General features: G+C 44.8%; 1 protein-coding gene across 7 annotated transcripts in view; it reads left to right on the top strand.

The window, feature by feature from the left end:
- LOC106573239 (neuron navigator 2) overlaps positions 1-18,439 on the top strand; it is a 133,009-nt gene that overhangs the window by 36,402 nt on the left and 78,168 nt on the right. For 6 of the 7 annotated variants that reach the window (XM_082962521.1, XM_082962518.1, XM_014148126.3 and 3 more), the window contains 8 exons: positions 5,549-5,666; positions 6,358-6,410; positions 8,111-8,183; positions 8,333-8,561; positions 8,948-9,019; positions 9,597-9,727; positions 14,925-15,951; positions 16,250-16,368. In XM_082962521.1, coding sequence (XP_082818647.1) covers positions 5,549-5,666; positions 6,358-6,410; positions 8,111-8,183; positions 8,333-8,561; positions 8,948-9,019; positions 9,597-9,727; positions 14,925-15,951; positions 16,250-16,368 — 1,822 coding nt within the window. The remainder of the gene's footprint in view (positions 1-5,548; positions 5,667-6,357; positions 6,411-8,110; positions 8,184-8,332; positions 8,562-8,947; positions 9,020-9,596; positions 9,728-14,924; positions 15,952-16,249; positions 16,369-18,439) is intronic. The other variant, XM_082962519.1, reaches the window with a different exon arrangement.

The raw sequence follows: 18,439 nt of genomic DNA, 5'->3' as shown, positions 1-18,439 counted from the left end.
CCAAGTATGGCTTCAAACAGTGTCCAGTTCTGGTCTATGTCCACTCTGTCTTTAGCCCAGCAACCATCATTTTGAAAAGCAAGTGAAGGCGGTGCTCGCCTCATTCAATGTTATATCAAGAATATTCTCACTGTCTGCCGCACTTTGTGGTTGGTGTTTCTTGGCTCACACAGCTGTCAGATGTAAGAAAGAGGATCTTCTCCATAGCGATAGATGGAGGACTCTAGTGCCCAAAAGCTAGTTTTAGCATGGGCAGCGCCATTGAGGACTTTCACCATTTTGAAGTAGTCAACTGGGTGGGACTTCCTATGGGTTAAGAAAGATCATATAATTCCGTCCCGGTCATCGGGAGGGATCAGCCAATGAATTATACTCGTGAGCAAACATTTCATAACTGCAGGTGGCAGTAAATCGCCCACCTTGGCTTTATACCTGTTCAAACAACACAATCCCGGTGGCAGTATTAGCCTTTTCAGTTTGTTTGTCAACTCATGGAAGTAGTAGATTAATAAAATGTACTACTCACAGACACCATAATGGGAGATACAATGATGTAATGTCTAAGTCTATGATCTACACACCCCTTCTCTGTCTGGTTGGAGAGGTAACTTAAGCCCTGAGCCGTTTGTTTTGAGTGGTAGCTAGTTATAGGATATAAATGGCTATTAAAATCAAATTAAATTGTATTAGTCACATACGCCGAATACAACAGGTGTAGACCTTACAGTGAAATGCTTGCTTACGAGCCCCCAACCAACAATGCAGTTTAAAAAAATACGGACAAGAATAAGAGATAAAAGTAACAAGTAATTAAAGAGCAGCAGTAAAACAACAATAGCGAGACTATATACAGGTGGGTGCCGGTACAGAGTCAATGTGCGGGGGCATCGGTTAGTTGAGGTAGTATGTACATGTAGTTTGAGTTATTGAAGTGACTATGCATAGATAACAACAACAACAGAGAGTAGCAGCAGTGTAAAGAAGGGGGGGAGCAATGCAAATAGTCTGGGTAGCCATTTGATTAGATGTTCAGGAGTCTTATGGCTTGGGGGTAGAAGCTGTTTAGAAGCCTCTTGGACCTAGACTTGGCGCTCCGGTACTGCTTGCCGTGCGGTAGCAGAGAGAACAGTCTATGACTAGGGTGGCTGGAGTCTTTGACAATTTTTAGGGCCTTCCTCTGACACCGCCTGGTATAGAGGTCCTGGATGGCAGGAAGCTTGGCCCCAGTGATGTACTGAGCCATTCGCACTACCTTTAGTGCCTTGCGGTCAGAGGCTGAGCAGTTGCAATACCAGGCAGTGATGCAATCGGTCAGGATGCCCTCGATAGTGCAGCTGTATAACCTTTTGAGGATCTGAGGACCCATGCCAAATCTTTTCAGTCTGCTTCGGGGGAATAGGTTTTGTCATGCCCTCTTCACGACTGTCTTGGTGTGCTTAGACCATGTTAGTTTGTTGGTGATGTGGACACCAAGGAACTTGAAGCTCTCAACCTGCTCCACTGCAGCCCCATCGATGAGAATGGGGGCATGCTCGGCCCTCTTTTTCCTGTAGTCCACAATCATCTCCTTTGTCTTGATCACGTTGAGGGAGAGGTTGTTGTCCTGGCACCACACGGCCAGGTCTCTGACCTCCTCCCTATAGGCTGTCTCGTCGTTGTCAGTGATCAGGCCTACCACTGTTGTGTCATCTGCAAACTTAATGATGGTGTTGGAGTCGTGCCTGGCCATGCAGTCATGAGTGAACAGGAGGGGACTGAGCACACACCCCTGAGGGGCCCCTGTGTTGGGGAGCAGCGTGGCGGATGTGTTGTTACCTACACTTACCACCTGGGGGCGGCACGTCAGAAGGTCCAGGATCCAGTTGCAGAGGGAGGTGTTTAGTCCCAGGGTCCTTAGCTTAGTGATTAGCTTTTAGGGCACTATGGTGTTGAACACTGAGCTGTAGTCAATGAATAGCATTCTCACATAGGTGTTCCTTTTGTCCAGGTGGGAAAGGGCAGCATGGAGTGCAATGGAGTCTTCTGGTTGGGGTATGTACTGTACGTACGGTCACTGTGGGGACGACGTCATCGATGCACTTATTGATGAAGCCAGTGACTGATGTGGTATACTCCTCAATGACATTGGAGGAATCCCGGAACATTTTCCAGTCTGTGCTAGCAAAACAGTCCTGTAGTTCAGCATCTGCTTCATCTGACCACTTTTTTATTGATCTAGTTACTGGTGCTTCCTGCTTTCATTTTTGCTTGTAAGCAGGAATCAGGAGGATATAATTACGGTCGTAATTGACATACACAGAATTGTCCAAATTAGTGAAGTGAAAATAAAAATGAAGAAAAAAAGTAAAAGTGGTGCGTGCATATGTATTCCCCCCTTTTGCTATGAAGCCCCTAAATAAGATCTGGTGGAACCAATTACCTTCAGAAGTCACATAATTAGTTAAATAAACTCCACCTGTGTGCAATCTAAGTGTCACATGATCTCAGTATATATACACCTGTTCTGAATGGCCCCAGAGTCTGCAACACCACTATGCAAGGGGCACCACCAAGCAAGCGACACCATGAAGACCAATGAGCTCTCCAAACAGGTCAGGGACAAAGTTTTGGAGAAGTACAGATCAGGGTTGAGTTATAAAAAAAAATCTGAAACTTTGAACATCCCACAGAGCACCATTAAATCCATTATTAAAAAATGTAAAGAATATGGCACCACAACAAACTTGCCAAGCGAGGGCCGCCCACCAAAACTCACAGACCAGGCAAGGAGGGCATTAATCAGAGGCAAAAAAGAGACCAAACATAACCCTGAAGGAGCTGCAAAGCTCTGGTCAGATGAGACTAAAATGTAGCTTTTTGGCCATCAAGGAAAACTCTATGTCTGGCACAAACCAACACCTCTCATCACCCTGAGAACACCATCCCCACAGTGAAGCATGGTGGTGGCAGCATCATGCTGTGAGGATGTTTTTCCTCGGCAGGGACTGGGAAACTGGTCAGAATTGAAGGAATGATGGATGGCGCTAAATACAGGGAAATTATTGAGGGAAACCTGTTTCATTCTTCCAGAGATTTGAGACTGGCACAGAGGTTCACCTTCCAGCAGGACAATGACTCTAAGCATACTGCTAAAGCAACACTCGCGTGGTTTAAGTGGAAACATTTATATGTCTGGAATGGCCTAGTCAAAGCCCAGACCTCAATCCAATTGAGAATCTGTGGTATGACTTAAAGATTGCTGTACACCAGCAGAACCCATCCAACTTGAAGGAGCTGGAGCAGTTTTGCTTTGAAGAATGGGCAAAAATCCCAGTGACTCGATGTGCCAAGCTTATAGAGACATACCCCAAGAGACTTGCAGCTGTAATTTCTGCAAAGGGTGGCTCTACAAAGTATTGACTTTGGGGGGTGAATAGTTATGAACGCTCAAGTTTTCTGTTTTTGTCTTATTTCTTGTTTGTTTCACAATAAAAAATATTTAGCATCTTCAAAGTGGTAGGCATGTTGTGTAAATCAAATGATAATCAAATGACCCCCCAAAAATCTAGTTTAATTCGAGGTTGTAAGGGAACAAAATAGGAAAAAATGCCAAGGGGTGAATACTTTCGCAAGCCACTGTAGGTAGTCCAGAGTTTTTTTCCCGTCTGGTTGCACATTTAACATGCTGATAGAAATTTGGTAAAACGGATTTATGTTTCCCTGCATTAAAGTCCCCGGCTACTAGGAGCACCGCCTCGGGGTGAGCGTTTTCTTGTTTGCTTATGGTGGAATACAGCTCATTCAATGCTGTCTTATTGCCAGCCTCTGACTGTGGTAGTATGTAAACAGCTACGAAAAATACAGATGAAAACTCTCTAGGTAGATAGTGTGGTCTACAGCTTATCATGAGATACTCTACCTCAGGCGAGCAATAGCTCGAGACTTCCTTAGATATTGTGACTTCCTTAGATACTGTTATTTACAAAAATACATAGTTCACCGCCCCTTGTCTTACCAGACGCCGCTGTTCTATCCTGTCGGTATAGCGTGTAACCAGCCAGCTGTATGTTGATAGTGTCGTCGTTCAGCCACGACTCCGTTGATTTTATTCTCCAAAGATTGCACATTTGCTAGCAGAATGGAGGGAAGTGGGGGTTTATTCGATCACCTACGAATTATCAGAAAGCAGCCCGCCTTTTGGACACTTTTTCTCCGCCTCGTCTTCACGCAAATCGTGGGGATCTGGGCCTGTTCCTGAGAAAGCAGTATATCCTTCGCGTCGGGCTCGTCAGAGTCGTGTAAGGAAAAAAAGCATTCTGCTAGTCTGTGGTGAGTAATCGCAGTCCTGATGTCCAGAAGTTATTTTCGGTCATAAGAGAGGGTAGCAGCAACATTATGTACAAAATAAGTAAAACAATAAGTTACAAACAACGCAAATAAACAAAGAAAAAAACACAATAGGTTGGGGACACGTAAAACGTCTGCCTTCCTCTCCGGCGCCATCTTACTTTCAAGTTCTTCACATTAAGTTTTCACAGTTTCTGAAAGAAAAGTGCACATTTGTAACTATTTATCTATATTGAGCTCCATGAGCTAGTTGATTGGTTTGTGACTTTTCATTGACCCTGTAGTGTTGTGTTGTGTTTTGTTCCGTAGTGAAAGTCATAGCTTTATCTATAGGAGACAGCCTGAGGTTTTAGTGTCAAACTCAACACTCTTTTTTTTCATGCAAATCCACCAGAAACAGATCAGCGAAACACCATGCAGGAAACAGAATAGCAAGCTGTGTTGTGCTCTTAGCTGTTTGTAATGTCTTTATAGTACCTTGAAAGATGTACATTTCTTAAAACCATCTTTCTCTGCCAGGCTACTTTCTGTTGTCCACATTAAGCACTCTATACCTACCTTAGATCACCTGTTCAGTTTTGTCATTCAAACCCACAGATTTTCTGCCCGATTTGAGCTCTTTCTTCATCTGTTTCACTTTCATGTCCGATTACCCGTCTGGTGCCTCCCTCTTAACCCCCTGTTAACTCCTCTTAACCCCATGGTGAAGTACGTATCCCCCTGGTGATCATAGAGTGTATACTCTGGGTGGATCTGTATTATCTAGCTACAGTATAAGCATAATAATCTCATAAACAGTTTGGAGCAAAAAGTGTAGACTATTTTCCGTCAGATCAGACAGACTTAAAAAATGACTGAGATGTTAAAATGCAGCAGCAGTAAACATCCAATTATGAGCAAAGCTCCTCAGATTACAGACACCACACACCGGTGCTCTCAGCCAGTGAGTTTCTGTCTTAATACGTGATGTCATACTTCCTACTCTTTGAAAGACATGATTTCTCACTCCCAGAGCAGAACTTACATTGTGCTCAGTGGCCTGATTTCTGGAGGAATGTGAGTATCACGCCTTGAAAAGCGAGTGTGTTCTGAAAGGTGTTTGAAAGGTGTTATCTACAGGCTATTGCTTTGCTTGTATTAACTAGTAATGGTCTGGTATTAAGTGAATTGATTGTATTTCTAATATGTCAATTGTATTTCTATGTGTTTTGTTGTCGGGCAGATTTACACGGACTGGGCCAACCATTACCTGGTGAAGTCGGGCCGTAAGCGACTGATAAAGGACTTGCAGCAGGATGTTACAGATGGAGTGCTATTGGCTGAGATCATACAGGTTGTCGGTAAGGACTTGCTTGGCATTCTATTGGTAACTTTTTTTTAATCAGCAGATCAATTGGAATGCTTCCATGTGATCATTATGCGTTTCGTATTGGCTTTCCATTGCAATGCAACGACAAGAACAAACTTTTTGCATGCTTATCATATTATATAGCCTAATATTAGTATGATATGATGAGTATGATATGATATGTCACAGTGCTTCTCTCTTCTCTGGCCTAAAAACTCAGTGGCCTATACGGGCTTTATTGTGGAGAGGTTAGGTGGGATCTTTAGGTCAGGAGGGTCTTTAAAATCAGTCTTTCCTGCTCTGAAATTCAGCTATTTGAGATTCCAGCTCTGCTTTTAGCCTCCCAGGGTGGATGAGAGGTTGAGCAGCCCAAGCCTGTCATTATTTCCTGTGTGTCTGCACTGTACATTATATTTAAGTGGGGTGAATAGAGGCAGTGTGGTTAGCGGAGGCTAAATGAGGATCATAGCGGTGGTATTTGACTGAGATGGCATCAGGTGCAAAACCCGGCTTCTTCCCATGATTAGCGTAAGTTATTACTACTTTCGGATAGATACTGTACGGGCGTCTTCGATGTGACTTGTCGTTGTGCAGGGAAAGTCCCAAGAAGGATGTGTTACTTCATCGTTTAAATATCCTCTTTCTTTTCTTGCTCTCTCTCTCTTTTCATCATTCTTTTCTAGCGAATGAGAAGATAGAAGACATCAATGGCTACCCAAAGAGCCGGACTCAGATGGTGAGTGTTGGGTTTATTCTGTAACATAAGGGAACCAATCCTCCAGCCCCTAAAACAGTGATAACAGGGAGGCGTAAGCCTAACAGTACTTCATAGTACGGATAATGAGTTATCGCATGTGTGATTATTGTGCGAACACAACCGGATGATCCGTCCCAAATCTGAAATTCTGACGCTGAGTGACGACCCTTGGTGGCATGTGCTTCTTTCCTCACTGTTTCCTGTAAGAGAACGGCCTTTCTAGTGATGCCCTACTAACACGGTAGGGAGGCTGTGGGGAGGCGTTAAATAGACTGGTGTCCCGCTGACACCCAAACAACCTCCCTTGCCTATTTTGGGATTGAACCAGTCTTGTCTTTGCCCACATACTGATCCATGGATCCATGGGTTAAACATCCGTTCACTTCGTTATTGTTGTTATCGCGCTCGACATAGTCTAGTAGCCTCTATTTTGTTTATATGATAATCCAAGATAATTAGTTTAAAGGCCCAGTGCAGTCAAAAAACAGATTTTTGTGTTTTATATATATATTTCTACACTTTGAAGTTAAAATAATACTGTGAAATTGTGAACGTTTTGATAATGCCCTTTTAGTGTAAGAGTTGAAAAGACAGCCTGAAATGTCAGCCTGTTTTGGTGGGATGGAGTTTTAGCCTGCCGGGAGACATCACAAGGCGGTAAATGAGTTAGTAGGCCAATAAGAAAGAGACCAAACATCTCTTCCAATAAAAGCTCGTTTTCATTTTTCCCGCCCTTACTCAGACCAGGCAGTCCTAGCAAAATCTTGCTTGTTAATTCCTCTTTGCTAAAAAGCTACTTTTGTTTATTTTTTGGCCATTTGAATTAAAAACTATGATAGTAAGGTACTTAATTGTTACCCAGAAATGGCATGATGTTCAGATAAAAACTGCGGTATTGGACCTCCAATATTATTAGATATCTCCCTTGCTTTCAATTTTGCAGCTCATTTTCTTTCTCTGACCTTATTTCACTCCTACAAGCTGTCTGTCACTTGGACCACCTCCCTCAGTCTAATATATCTTGCTCTCCTCTCACTCTAGCTGACTCACCCTGGCTCACCCACCAGCACCAGCTCCCCTACACATTAAACGACAGATCCCATTGTTATACAACATTTTTTCTCTTGTGGCGGGCCAGAATTTGGGAAAATATTATTAAAATAATGAGTAGCTCTATGAATGGAAGTCTTTCAGTAATCTGCGCACCCTCAAAGTGAACTTCCTGGAGTTTAGTGTAATGGGTGGGAACACGTTTAGATTTCCTCAGAAACACGTTGCTTTAGTTGTTGGGAAACTTCCCTGCTCTTACTAATGGGTGATTGGGAATTGCATGAAAAGATCTGTGGTAAGGTCTGAATTAAGAGAGGTTAATCATTTCCTTGTGGCCTGTATGCTAGTCTTGTTCTACTCCTTCACTACTATGTTTGAACTGTCTGAAGGATGATTTCTGCTTGCGGATTATATATAATTATTTCACCTTGCGTCGTTAGTGGTTGGTTATAATCCACAGAGGACCATATGGTTCTTGATTTGACTGAGGTTTTCCTACATCGCAGACAAACATTAAGCCTAATATTGCCTTATCATTGTATGGGGGAAATCTTTGTTAATTGATGACTCTGCTTTATCTGTACTGACAAAGTACCATGCCCTCCTCTCTCCTCTCCCCTCTCCCCCAGATTGAGAACATCAATACCTGCCTAGGATTCCTGGCAGCTAAAGGGGTGAACATCCAGGGACTCTGTGCAGAAGGTACGTCAAACTGCCGCTATCTACCAGACACTCTCCCCCATATCGACTTCTCATCTAGAGCATCTAATGAATAACTCCACATTAGATCCGACTGTGAAGAGGAAATGATACCAAAGATACCAACCTCTCTGTCTCTCCTCCTATTGCAGAGATCCTTAATGGGAACCTGAAGACCATCCTGGGCCTGTTCTTCAGCTTGTCCCGCTACAAGCAGCAGCAGCAGAAGGTCTTGAAGCAGCAGGCCTCTCATCACCCAGAGCTCAGCAACCAGCCTGGGCATACTCCCCATGGGTCACCAGCCCCCGCTCAGACCCACACCCATCATACCCACAGCTCCACTGCACCAGCACACAAAGCAGCATCAGATATGCTGTCTAGGTAACAGCACCTTGTAACAACCCAACCTCCAGCTTCCACACATGGCAAGTGATCCATGGTTTGGAGAAGCTCAGATATACTATGTGAGGTTACTTATGAGTGACCCCCAGTCGTTCGCCATAAAATGTGACGTTGATTCCTCATGTTTCCTCATGACACTGGTTCCTCAGGGTTGTTTATGTCATCCATTCCAATTGCGTGTAGTCTCGTCTTCTGCGGTTTCCATGCGTAGCAGGCCACCTTCATTCCACGTCTGTGAATCGCGTCGCTTTCCGTTAGCTTGTTCAAGTCTCTGTGATCCTCTTGATCTCACCCAATCGGTTTTCAGATCTCTGTCTACTCTTAACATTCGTTCTTACCTGTCTCTCTCTTTCTCCTCCATGCAGTCTGTCATCCAAGGCTTCTTCCACTCAGAGTAAAGGGCTAAAGCTCTCTGTGGCTCAGAGAAAGTCTTCTAGGTCAGCTGTCATCTATCTCACTCTCATAGACACTGCATGCTGCAATCCACTCACACTGGAGATACACCACGTATTGTGTTTGAAAAGCTGCACCCTCCCCATTCTCCCACCTAATTCCAGGTTGTCTTGTAGTATGTTAGACTACTTTTGATGTATTAACACTTGCTTCCTGGTGGGTTTGCTGTGTGCATGGTTTCAGTAGACTGGAAGTGCTTTTCAACTTGTCCTTAAAAACAAAGTGTTCTGTTTTACTGTATGTGAGTGTGTGAGTATGTGCAGTAGCTTTTGATGAGTTAGGAAATGCCCAGCATGAGGTTATGCAATAGCACCACCTAATGGAATAACTGTGCAACCACGTGCATCTTTCTTGAGCTCTTGTCCATAGATGTCTGTTCAAGTACTCACGAAATGCTGAATACACTCCTTAAAGGGAGTTATTTAGACTGATTTGAGGAATATTATTTAATCCTCTTTAGGAGACGATCATTTATGGCTTCCGAAATGACGCTCCGTTAAGATGAGTTTTTACACTGTTGCGTGTTTTATTGCGTGTTTTATTCCCCCCTGTGGCCCACAGACTGCCAGCTCCCACCATGCGGGTCTCAGCTCCAGGCAGCGAGGGGAAGCCCCGCACGGCCTCCAACGGCAACCGCCGCAGCCAGAGCTTCAACCACTACGACAAGCCCAAGCCCTCCAGCAGCGACAGAGGTGAGTTACAGTGCATGAGGATGTAGAGCTGTGCTTTCAGAGGGAAACCACTTTGGGGACCCCCGTTTTAGAAATCAATATGTGGTCGTCCAGGGAAACAACAACAGAAAAATATCTAAACACATCTGGATTGGGAGCGATCTTGTCTACCGTGCAGTCATTAGTTGTGTGCTGTTAGCTGGTTGTAGCTAGAGTAGTGCTGCGGGTTAAAGTCCTCTTCCTTAGAAGGATGGTGTGGGAAACAGCTGTCTGCTGGGAGAGAGCCATTTATCCACTGTTAACAGTCACAGCATTAGAGGTACATTAACAGACTGGACCACAGGGAGGTGAGAAGGCATGGTTTCCCAGAGCCGGAACACACACACACACACACACACACACACACACACACACACACACACACACACACACACACACACACACACACACACACACACACACACACACACACACACACACACACACACACACACACACACCACACACACACATATATAAATAGCTAACCACATATCCTAACACACACACACACACACACACACACACACACACAGACACATAGATAGATAACCTATGTAAACATGGTTTCTGTCTTTACATTTCCTCTGCTGTTAGAGGAGCAGGTAATGATTTAACAACACGGGTGCCACTCAAGCTGACCTTGCGGCGCACGGGCCCCTCTGTGGATCGTTCGAGGTAAAAATGTTACGCGAAGTTAAAGATATTTAATTATTTAGGTGTCTTTTTACATTAGGTCTTAAGTTTAGGTTTTTAGGTTTATTTGTAAGCGTAATGCTTCACAGATAACCTTTAAGCCGTGGCCATTTCTGTTTGTGAAGTAAAGAGCTATTTCTGCACTCAGACACCTTTCATTTCAGCTGGCTTGCTACCTCTTATTTGAAGGACATCCGCTATTTGAGTATTGCGAAGTGCTACATTTGACATAACAAATGTGTTACTTCCTCTCCTTTCTGAAGCCTATATTTACTGTTTATTCCTGCCTGTGTGTTGGATTATAGTGTGGTGGACATCACATCACACCATGGCTTTACAATCGTAGTGGTGTAAATAAATCTGTATGAAAAGATGGCCTTGTTTGACGTAAATTATACATCTTATAATGTATACTCACTGTAAGACTAAGTCCTAGATTGACAGATTGAGTCATCGGTGGTATGAAGCCAGTCAAGCAGTACTCCCCAAGTACTGTGATGTATGTTAGTGAGAGCAGAGCCGAGCAGAGCAGCGTGACAGTGGGAGTTAACTCTGGCTGGGCCGGGGCCTGGATAACCCAGTCTACGTTCTACTGAAGCCAGCCTGTGGTAGGCTGCTGCTCCTGCTGCTGTGTTGATGAGGCGTTCACTGTGCATTGATTGAGCCCTAATTAGTGTATTTGTGGTAAGGAGAGGGAGAGATAGAGGGAACGACAGAGAGGGAGGGATAGCGACAGGGAGGGTGGGATAGCGAGTGAACGAGAGACCGACAGATAGGAAAGGGCAGAGGTGGGGAAAGATAGGCAGTGAGGGAGAGAGTGTGACAGGGAGTCTTGTTAAAGTGAGAGTGGCGAAGAGAAATAGAGATATGGCAGAGAGAGAGAGAGAGAGAGAGAGAGCCTCATAGCTTGTGTGTAGATCTCTGGTAGAAAGGACATAGTGAGAGTTACGGAAATCAGAAATGGTTAGTGTTCACTTCTTGGAAGAGGATAGAAGCATGATTGGAACTATACAATGACCACTGTCATTCCTGACATGTCAATTAAGGATCATCTGAGAGGGTGAGTAGGGGGGGGGGGGTAAATAGATTTGTTTCTGTTGCCAAATTCAGACTGTGGGGGGATATAGGATTATGCTAGTGAAACAGGAAACGCTAGAGCTTGGCTGTAGGTTGTTTATGTGTCTGTCTGTCCTTATGCTTTACAAAAAGTGTATTGTATTGGAGTCAATAGGAGATGTGATGAAGTAAAGTCACTAGTTCCTCTCTGCTAGAACAGGATGATTAGTCCAGATGGTGTTCTATTTGTGTTTGTTCATGTGAAGGAACTTTCACTTTTTACATCATTTAGAAGACGCTCTTATCCAGAGCAACTTACAGTGGTGAGTGCATCCATTTTCATAAAAGTGCCCCATGGGAATCGAACCCACAACCCTGGCGGTGCAAGCGCCATGATCTACCAACTGAGCTACCAGAGCATACTGTCTGACTCACTTAAACATGCATAACGTAGATGCATTTCTTTAGGCAGTGAATTGCGACACGAAGACTACAACGAATTCGCCATATTTTTGTAAACCAAAAAATCTTGTTCACCTCAATTCTGGCATACTATATGATGTGAAAGGTCCAATGTGTTTCTAGTTATACCAGGTAGAACAGAACACTTGTATGAAATGAAATTCTCATGATCGTTAAAGGGTTCCACATAAACAGAATTACTGTCTAGTAATTGAGAATGTTAATAGTTTCCCGCTGCGCTTGAACGTTAGACCCTGGAGCAGCTGCCGGGCTGGGAATGCTGTGAGCACACCATTACACGGCACAGGGACACAGGGAAGTATACAGTATGGAGCGTCTGAAGCTACTGAGTATATCGTGTAACTAACGGGGTGTTGAGTGCTTTGGCCAAGTGTCTCTGGTGATTTGACCTGTAAACCAGAGCACTAGTGGTGGACGAAGAGAGGCCAGGACACCTGCTGGGTATCCCAGCGATATGTCAGGATCAAAAGTAAGTGTCAGTGGATGAGGCGGATCACATTTGTTGGGGAAGAATAAACACTTTTTCGGGGTGGGTAAAATGTTTGGTGTTGAGTTGTACATTTTGTTGGAGACTGGTGCGCAACGCTGCTGATAAATGTTGCACTTGGAACACGCTACTTTCTAGCCAGGGTTATGAATATATACAGATATGTTGTGAATGATTGCAGAGCTGAACAAGTGAGCCTGATAACAAATCAAGTCATTGATGGCTCTGAGGTCTAAAAACAACATACACTGAGTGTACAAAACATTAAGAACACCTTCCTAATATTGAGTTTCCCCCCCCATTTTGCCCTCATAACAGCCGCAATTCATCGGGACATGGACTCTACAAGGTGTTGAAAGCGCTCCACAGGGATGCTGACCCATGTTGACTCCAATGCCTCCCACAGCTGTGTCAAGTTGGATGGATGTCCTTTGGGTGGTGGACCATTCTTGATACACAAAGGAAACTGTTGAGCATGAAAAAAAACAGCAGCATTGCAGTTCTTGACACAAACCGGTGCGCCTGGCAGCTACTGTCCTACCCCTTTCAAAGGCACTTAAATCTTTTGTTATTCACCCTCTGAATGGCACACATGCACAATCCATGTCTCGATTGTCTCAAGACTTAAAAATCCTTCTTTATCCTGTCTCTTCCTTTTCATCTACACTGATTGAAGTGGATTTAACGTCAATAAGGGACATCCTTAAGGGATCACCATTTTCACCTGGTCAGTCTATGTCATGGAAAGAGCAGCTGTTCTTAATGTTTTGTACAGTGTATAAGCTAAGTGAATTATGCATGTGTGCGATTTACTGCATGTATGTGTTACAAAGCTCAACATTGTTAGAGCGTTATTTGTGAGCTGAGGTGTGTGTGTGTGTGCGACAGTTGTATATGGTCACTGGTGTTCAGTGTTGAGTCGGCAAGAACAGACAGGCTTTCATGATTGACTCTCTCTCCCAGGTACTCTGCATAGCCTGCACTCTAAACTGTACACCAGCGTCGCTGATGTTTGGGTTTGAAATTTAAACGTCTGCTAGCTGTGGCAGTACATTTTTGTTTACCTCCCCTCAGTCATGGTAAAAGACAGGTATGTGGCTGGGTTTACTCTGAAAGTGTGCTTACTGAGAGTGGATTCACTTCTGAAACGAGTTTCCCTGCTTGTTGTTGCCCATGTAGACTACTGGACTTAGAGGTAGGTCAGATATGCTTAAAGCATGTTAATAACAATACATTTTCCTGCTAATTGATAATTAAATATCTGCATGTTAAAGATTGCTGGGGTACTCTAAATTATACTGAGAAAAATGTATTTCTTTGATCAGAACCGTTTGCAATTAATATTTTGAATTTTGGAGTGTATTTCATGACTCTTATACCAAATTGTAGATAGAGTATGTGTTTACTCAGCATGTAATTCACAGAGTAATAATGTTGTATTGCATTAGATCAGTATTGTGTGAAGCCCAGTGTAGCCATGGAGACCAGTGTGAGTGAGTGAGTGAGTGAGTGAGTGAGTGAGTGAGTGAGTGAGTGAGTGAGTGAGTGAGTGAGTGAGTGAGTGAGTGAGTGAGTGAGTGAGTGAGTGAGTGAGTGAGTGAGTGAGTGAGTGAGTGAGTGAGTGAGTGAGTGAGTGAGTGAGTGAGTGAGTGAGTGAGTGAGTGAGTGAGTGACTGAGTGAGTGAGTGAGTGAGTGAGTGAGTGACTGACTGACTGACTGACTGACTGACTGAGTGAGTGACTGAGTGACTGACTAAGTGACTGAGTGAGTGACTGACTGAGTGAGTGACTGACTGACTGACTGAGTGAGTGACTGAGTGAGTGACTGACTGATTGAGTGACTGAGTGACTGACTGACTGAGTGAGTGACTGACTGACTGACTGACTGACAGACAGACAGATCGATCCCAGGGGAGAACGACTGCCGCCTCTCATTGAAGCCACAGAGGTTCAAGGCCAACCTTGGTACTACAGGCAGGCAGAAAACAGGATCCCCCGTTATAGTGAATGGAAAAATTACAATGTTTAGAAGACAATCATGGTACCAATAATTGCTTCTAATACATCAGATCTATGTCCTTGAACCATTTTTTTTTATTGCACACAAAAGAAGATAATTGTTGTTTCTACTGGCAGCTTGGAGTACTCCAGTCAGCCTTCAACTGGAGTTACTCAATGAGAGAGGGCAGCACTGAGCTAGCCTGCAATGTCACTTCCTAGAGTAGCTCAAACAGCGCATGTTATGTCTCCATGAGATGCCATCTTAACCGACTTCATTTGGCTTCAATGCGCTACTGAGTCTTCACATTGGAATGAATGGTGTCACGTGATCGGTGGCTTTGCCAGGGATTGTTCATCCCTTATGCCAACTATAACTATTCAATGAGAGATCTCGATCTACAGCAGGCACTCTGTCCTCCCTCATCTCTCCCTGCCTCTGTTTGTGTATCTCCACAGAGAGAAGCTCCATGGCCTCTCCCATCATGACTGAGCATGGTCTGTCTCCAGGGCCCATCAATGGTTGCTCTTCTTCCTCCATCCCCCAGCCCAATGCAGGCAACAGCAGCAAGCCCTGGAGGAGTAAGTCCCTGAACGTCAAGCACAGCGCCACCTCCTCCATGCTGTCCGTCAAGCAGGACCCTCCCACCAGGCAGCCCGTGGCCCCGCCCCTAGAGGTCCCCCCTAAAGTCATTACCCAGAAGTCCATGCTGGAGAAACTCAAGCTTTTCAACAGCAAAGGAACCTCCAAGGCAGCTGGAGTCCTGACTGACAGTCTGACGGGGAAGGAGATGGAGGCGATGGAGGTGCGCCCCACCGGCGTGGATCCCCTGGAAGAGGCGGATGGGAACTCCCGGCCCCCCAGTGCCATGGCGACCAGTCCCAAACTGGCCCTGAAGGGCATTGCCCAGCGCACTTTCAGCCGGGCCCTCACCCCCAGGAAGAGCTCTCTGAAGACTGGGGAGGAGAAAGACAAGGCCAGGCTCAAGGAGAGAGACAAGGCCCAGGAAGAAGGCTCCAAGTGGGGGTCAGTCACAGAGCAGGAGGTACCCAGGGACAACACCAGGCAGGAGGTAGAAGGTTCAGACGCAGCGGAGCCCAAGAGGAATGCCAAGATCACTAGCTTTATCCCAAAAGGAGGCAAGGCTAGCAGTGGCACAAAGGAGAGCTCAGCCTCGGCAGCACACAGTGGAATACCAAAGCCAGGTTCCAAGGCAGGGAAGACCTCTTCTGGTCGAGATGGAGAGAGGCCCCGCACTTTGAGGGCCGGTGGGGGTGGTGGTCTCTTGGTGCACAAGGGCCAGCTGGACAACAGAAGTTCCTGCTCCAGCCTGGCCGCCTCTGAAGGGAGGTCTCACTATCACCACACCAACGGAGTGCCCCCAGTCGCTACCACAGCCAGCAACACCATCAGTGTCCAGCTGCCTCATCCTCAGCAGCAATACAACCACCCCAACACTGCTACTGTTGCACCATTCATGTACAGGTACTATGCCCGCTTTGATGTACACAATTTGAGCTTTCGTAGTTTGATAGTAGGAATATACCACAATGTCAAACATTTTATACATACCACATATCAAACCTTTTTACTGATTGTCGAGGAGCTGTATAAGCTTAAATTATAGTCAATGACTAAATGGAGAGGACTGAAGTACATATACTCACTGGCAACTGTTTACTCCTGATTGAGCGCAGAGGTAGAGAGAGGCACAGAGAGGTAGACTGAGAGAGGGCTCTGTGACATCTCTCATTGTCTTTGTTGTTGCTGTCATGTCCTATAGGTCTCAGCCAGATGTGACCAGAGCAGACATGACGATGGAGGCAGCAGGGTCACTGGAGTGTCACAGAGAGACTGCAGCCTACAGCAAATCAGCACACAACTCCCTGGAGGACCTCACAAGTAAGACTGGCTCACTATGATGTACAGTATATGTGTAGCTGTTCACTGGTTAAATCTCACGTCTTTCCAAGCATACTAGACATCATTTGTGATTGCTAAGTAGTTCTTCAAGAGATTCTCCCCACACTGTACATGCAGATTGAAACAGGGCATTTACATCCTGTTCTTCGTGACTTCAATTTAAGTATCGGTTTTTCTTTGGCCTTTTTTTCACTGTTCCGGTAAAAGACTGTAGTTAAGAAGATGAGAGTATTGTGAACTGCAAAAATTGAAAATCAAATCAAAATCACATTTTATTTGCTGAATACAACTGTGAAAGGCTTACTTACGAGCCCTTAAACCTCTTAAGGATCCGCCCCTTTTTTTCAATTTTCGCCTAAAATGACAAATCTAACTGCAAGTAACTCAGGCCCTGAAGCAAGAATATGCATATTCTTGGTACCATTTGAAAGGAAACACTTTGAAGTTTGTGGAAAGGTTTAAGGAATGTAGGAGAATATAACACAATAGATCTGGTAAAACATAATACAAAGAAAAAAACAACCGTTCTTTTGTATTTTTTTGTACCATCATCTTTGGAATGCAAGAGAAAGAGAAAGGCCCAGCTGCAATTTAGATTTTGGTGTGTCTTGGTGTGTTTGGATCATGATAGTTTGTTGGTGATGTGGACACCAATGAACTTGAAACTCTCGACCCACTCCCCTACAGCACCGTCGATGAGAATGGGTGCGTATTCGGCCCTCCTTTTCCTTTAGTCCATGATCAGCTCCTTTGTCTTGATCACGTTGAGGGAGAGGTTGTTGTCCTGGCACCACACAGCCAGGTCAATGACCTCCTCCCTATAGGCTGTCTCGTCGTTGTCGGTGACCAGGCCTACCATTGTTGTGTCATCGGCAAACTTAATGATGGTGTTGGAGTGGTGCTTGGCCATGCAGTCGTGGGTGAACAGGGAGTACAGGAGTGGACTAAGCACGCACCTCTGAGGGGCCCTCGTGTTGAGCATCAGCGTGGCAGACGTGTTGTTGCCTACCCTTACCACCTGGGGGCGGCCCGTCAGGAAAACCAGGATCCAGTTGCAGAGGGAGGTGTTTAGTTCCAGGGTCCTAAGCTTAGTGATGAGCTTTGAGGGCACTATGGTGTTGAACGCTGAGCTGTAGTCAATGAACAGCATTCTCACATAGGTGTTCCTTTTGTCCAGGTGGGAAAGGGCAGCGTGGAGGGCAATTGTGATTGCGTCATCCGTGAATCTGTTGGAGCGGTATGCGTATTGTAGTGGGTCTAGGGTTTCCGAGATGATGGTGTTGATGTGAGCCATGACCAGCTTTTCAATGCACTTCATGGCTAAAGACATGAGTGCTACGGGGCGGTAGTCATTTAGGCAGGTTACCTTCGCTTCCTGAAAATATCAGTGAAGACCAGTGGCGTTCAGTGCCGTTCATTTCTTTTTTCATGAACATGGCCTTATTTCTATTACAGCATGTTGGATGTCTGTTATTCATATTCCATTCACCCAGCTCAATGTAACATAGATAGGTTTAGGCTACTACATGATACTTGCATTTTCCTTATACCCATCATGCTACAACCTAGCCTATGAATAAAAGTTTACAACGTAGGTGCACACAGGTCGAGAGAAAATGTTGAGATGACAAACAGTGACACATGGACAGACAGTGACACATTAAATTCCGCCTTGCACACTCTTGCCTGCATCTAAGGTGTAATCATTAGTCCAACAGTTACAAACGAGAGTTTCTATTGGACAAATTCAGGTATTTTTATCCCCGTTTCGTTAGCTTCCATTTAAGAAACGTTTTTCAACAGGATCGGCGGAATGAATACACCCCTGATCATGCATAAGCACAGTTCACTTTCATAGGAGCCACGCTGTATTAATTCTAGAATCTATGCACTCTCCTCTCACCTTTTCCCTTCATTTGTGGACTTCAATGAACAAAACATCAGCTGAATGTGACCAGGAGAAAAAACCTTTCCAAGCCAAACCATGTCATAACCGCTACACACAGCCTACATCGTTGTCCCCATATTAGCTAAAGGAACATAGCTAATA

The sequence above is a fragment of the Salmo salar genome, chromosome 16 (assembly GCF_965601325.2).
Source record: "Salmo salar chromosome 16, fSalSal1, whole genome shotgun sequence".
Taxonomy (NCBI): Eukaryota; Metazoa; Chordata; class Actinopteri; order Salmoniformes; family Salmonidae; genus Salmo; species Salmo salar.
This window is presented reverse-complemented; position numbering and strand designations above follow the sequence as displayed.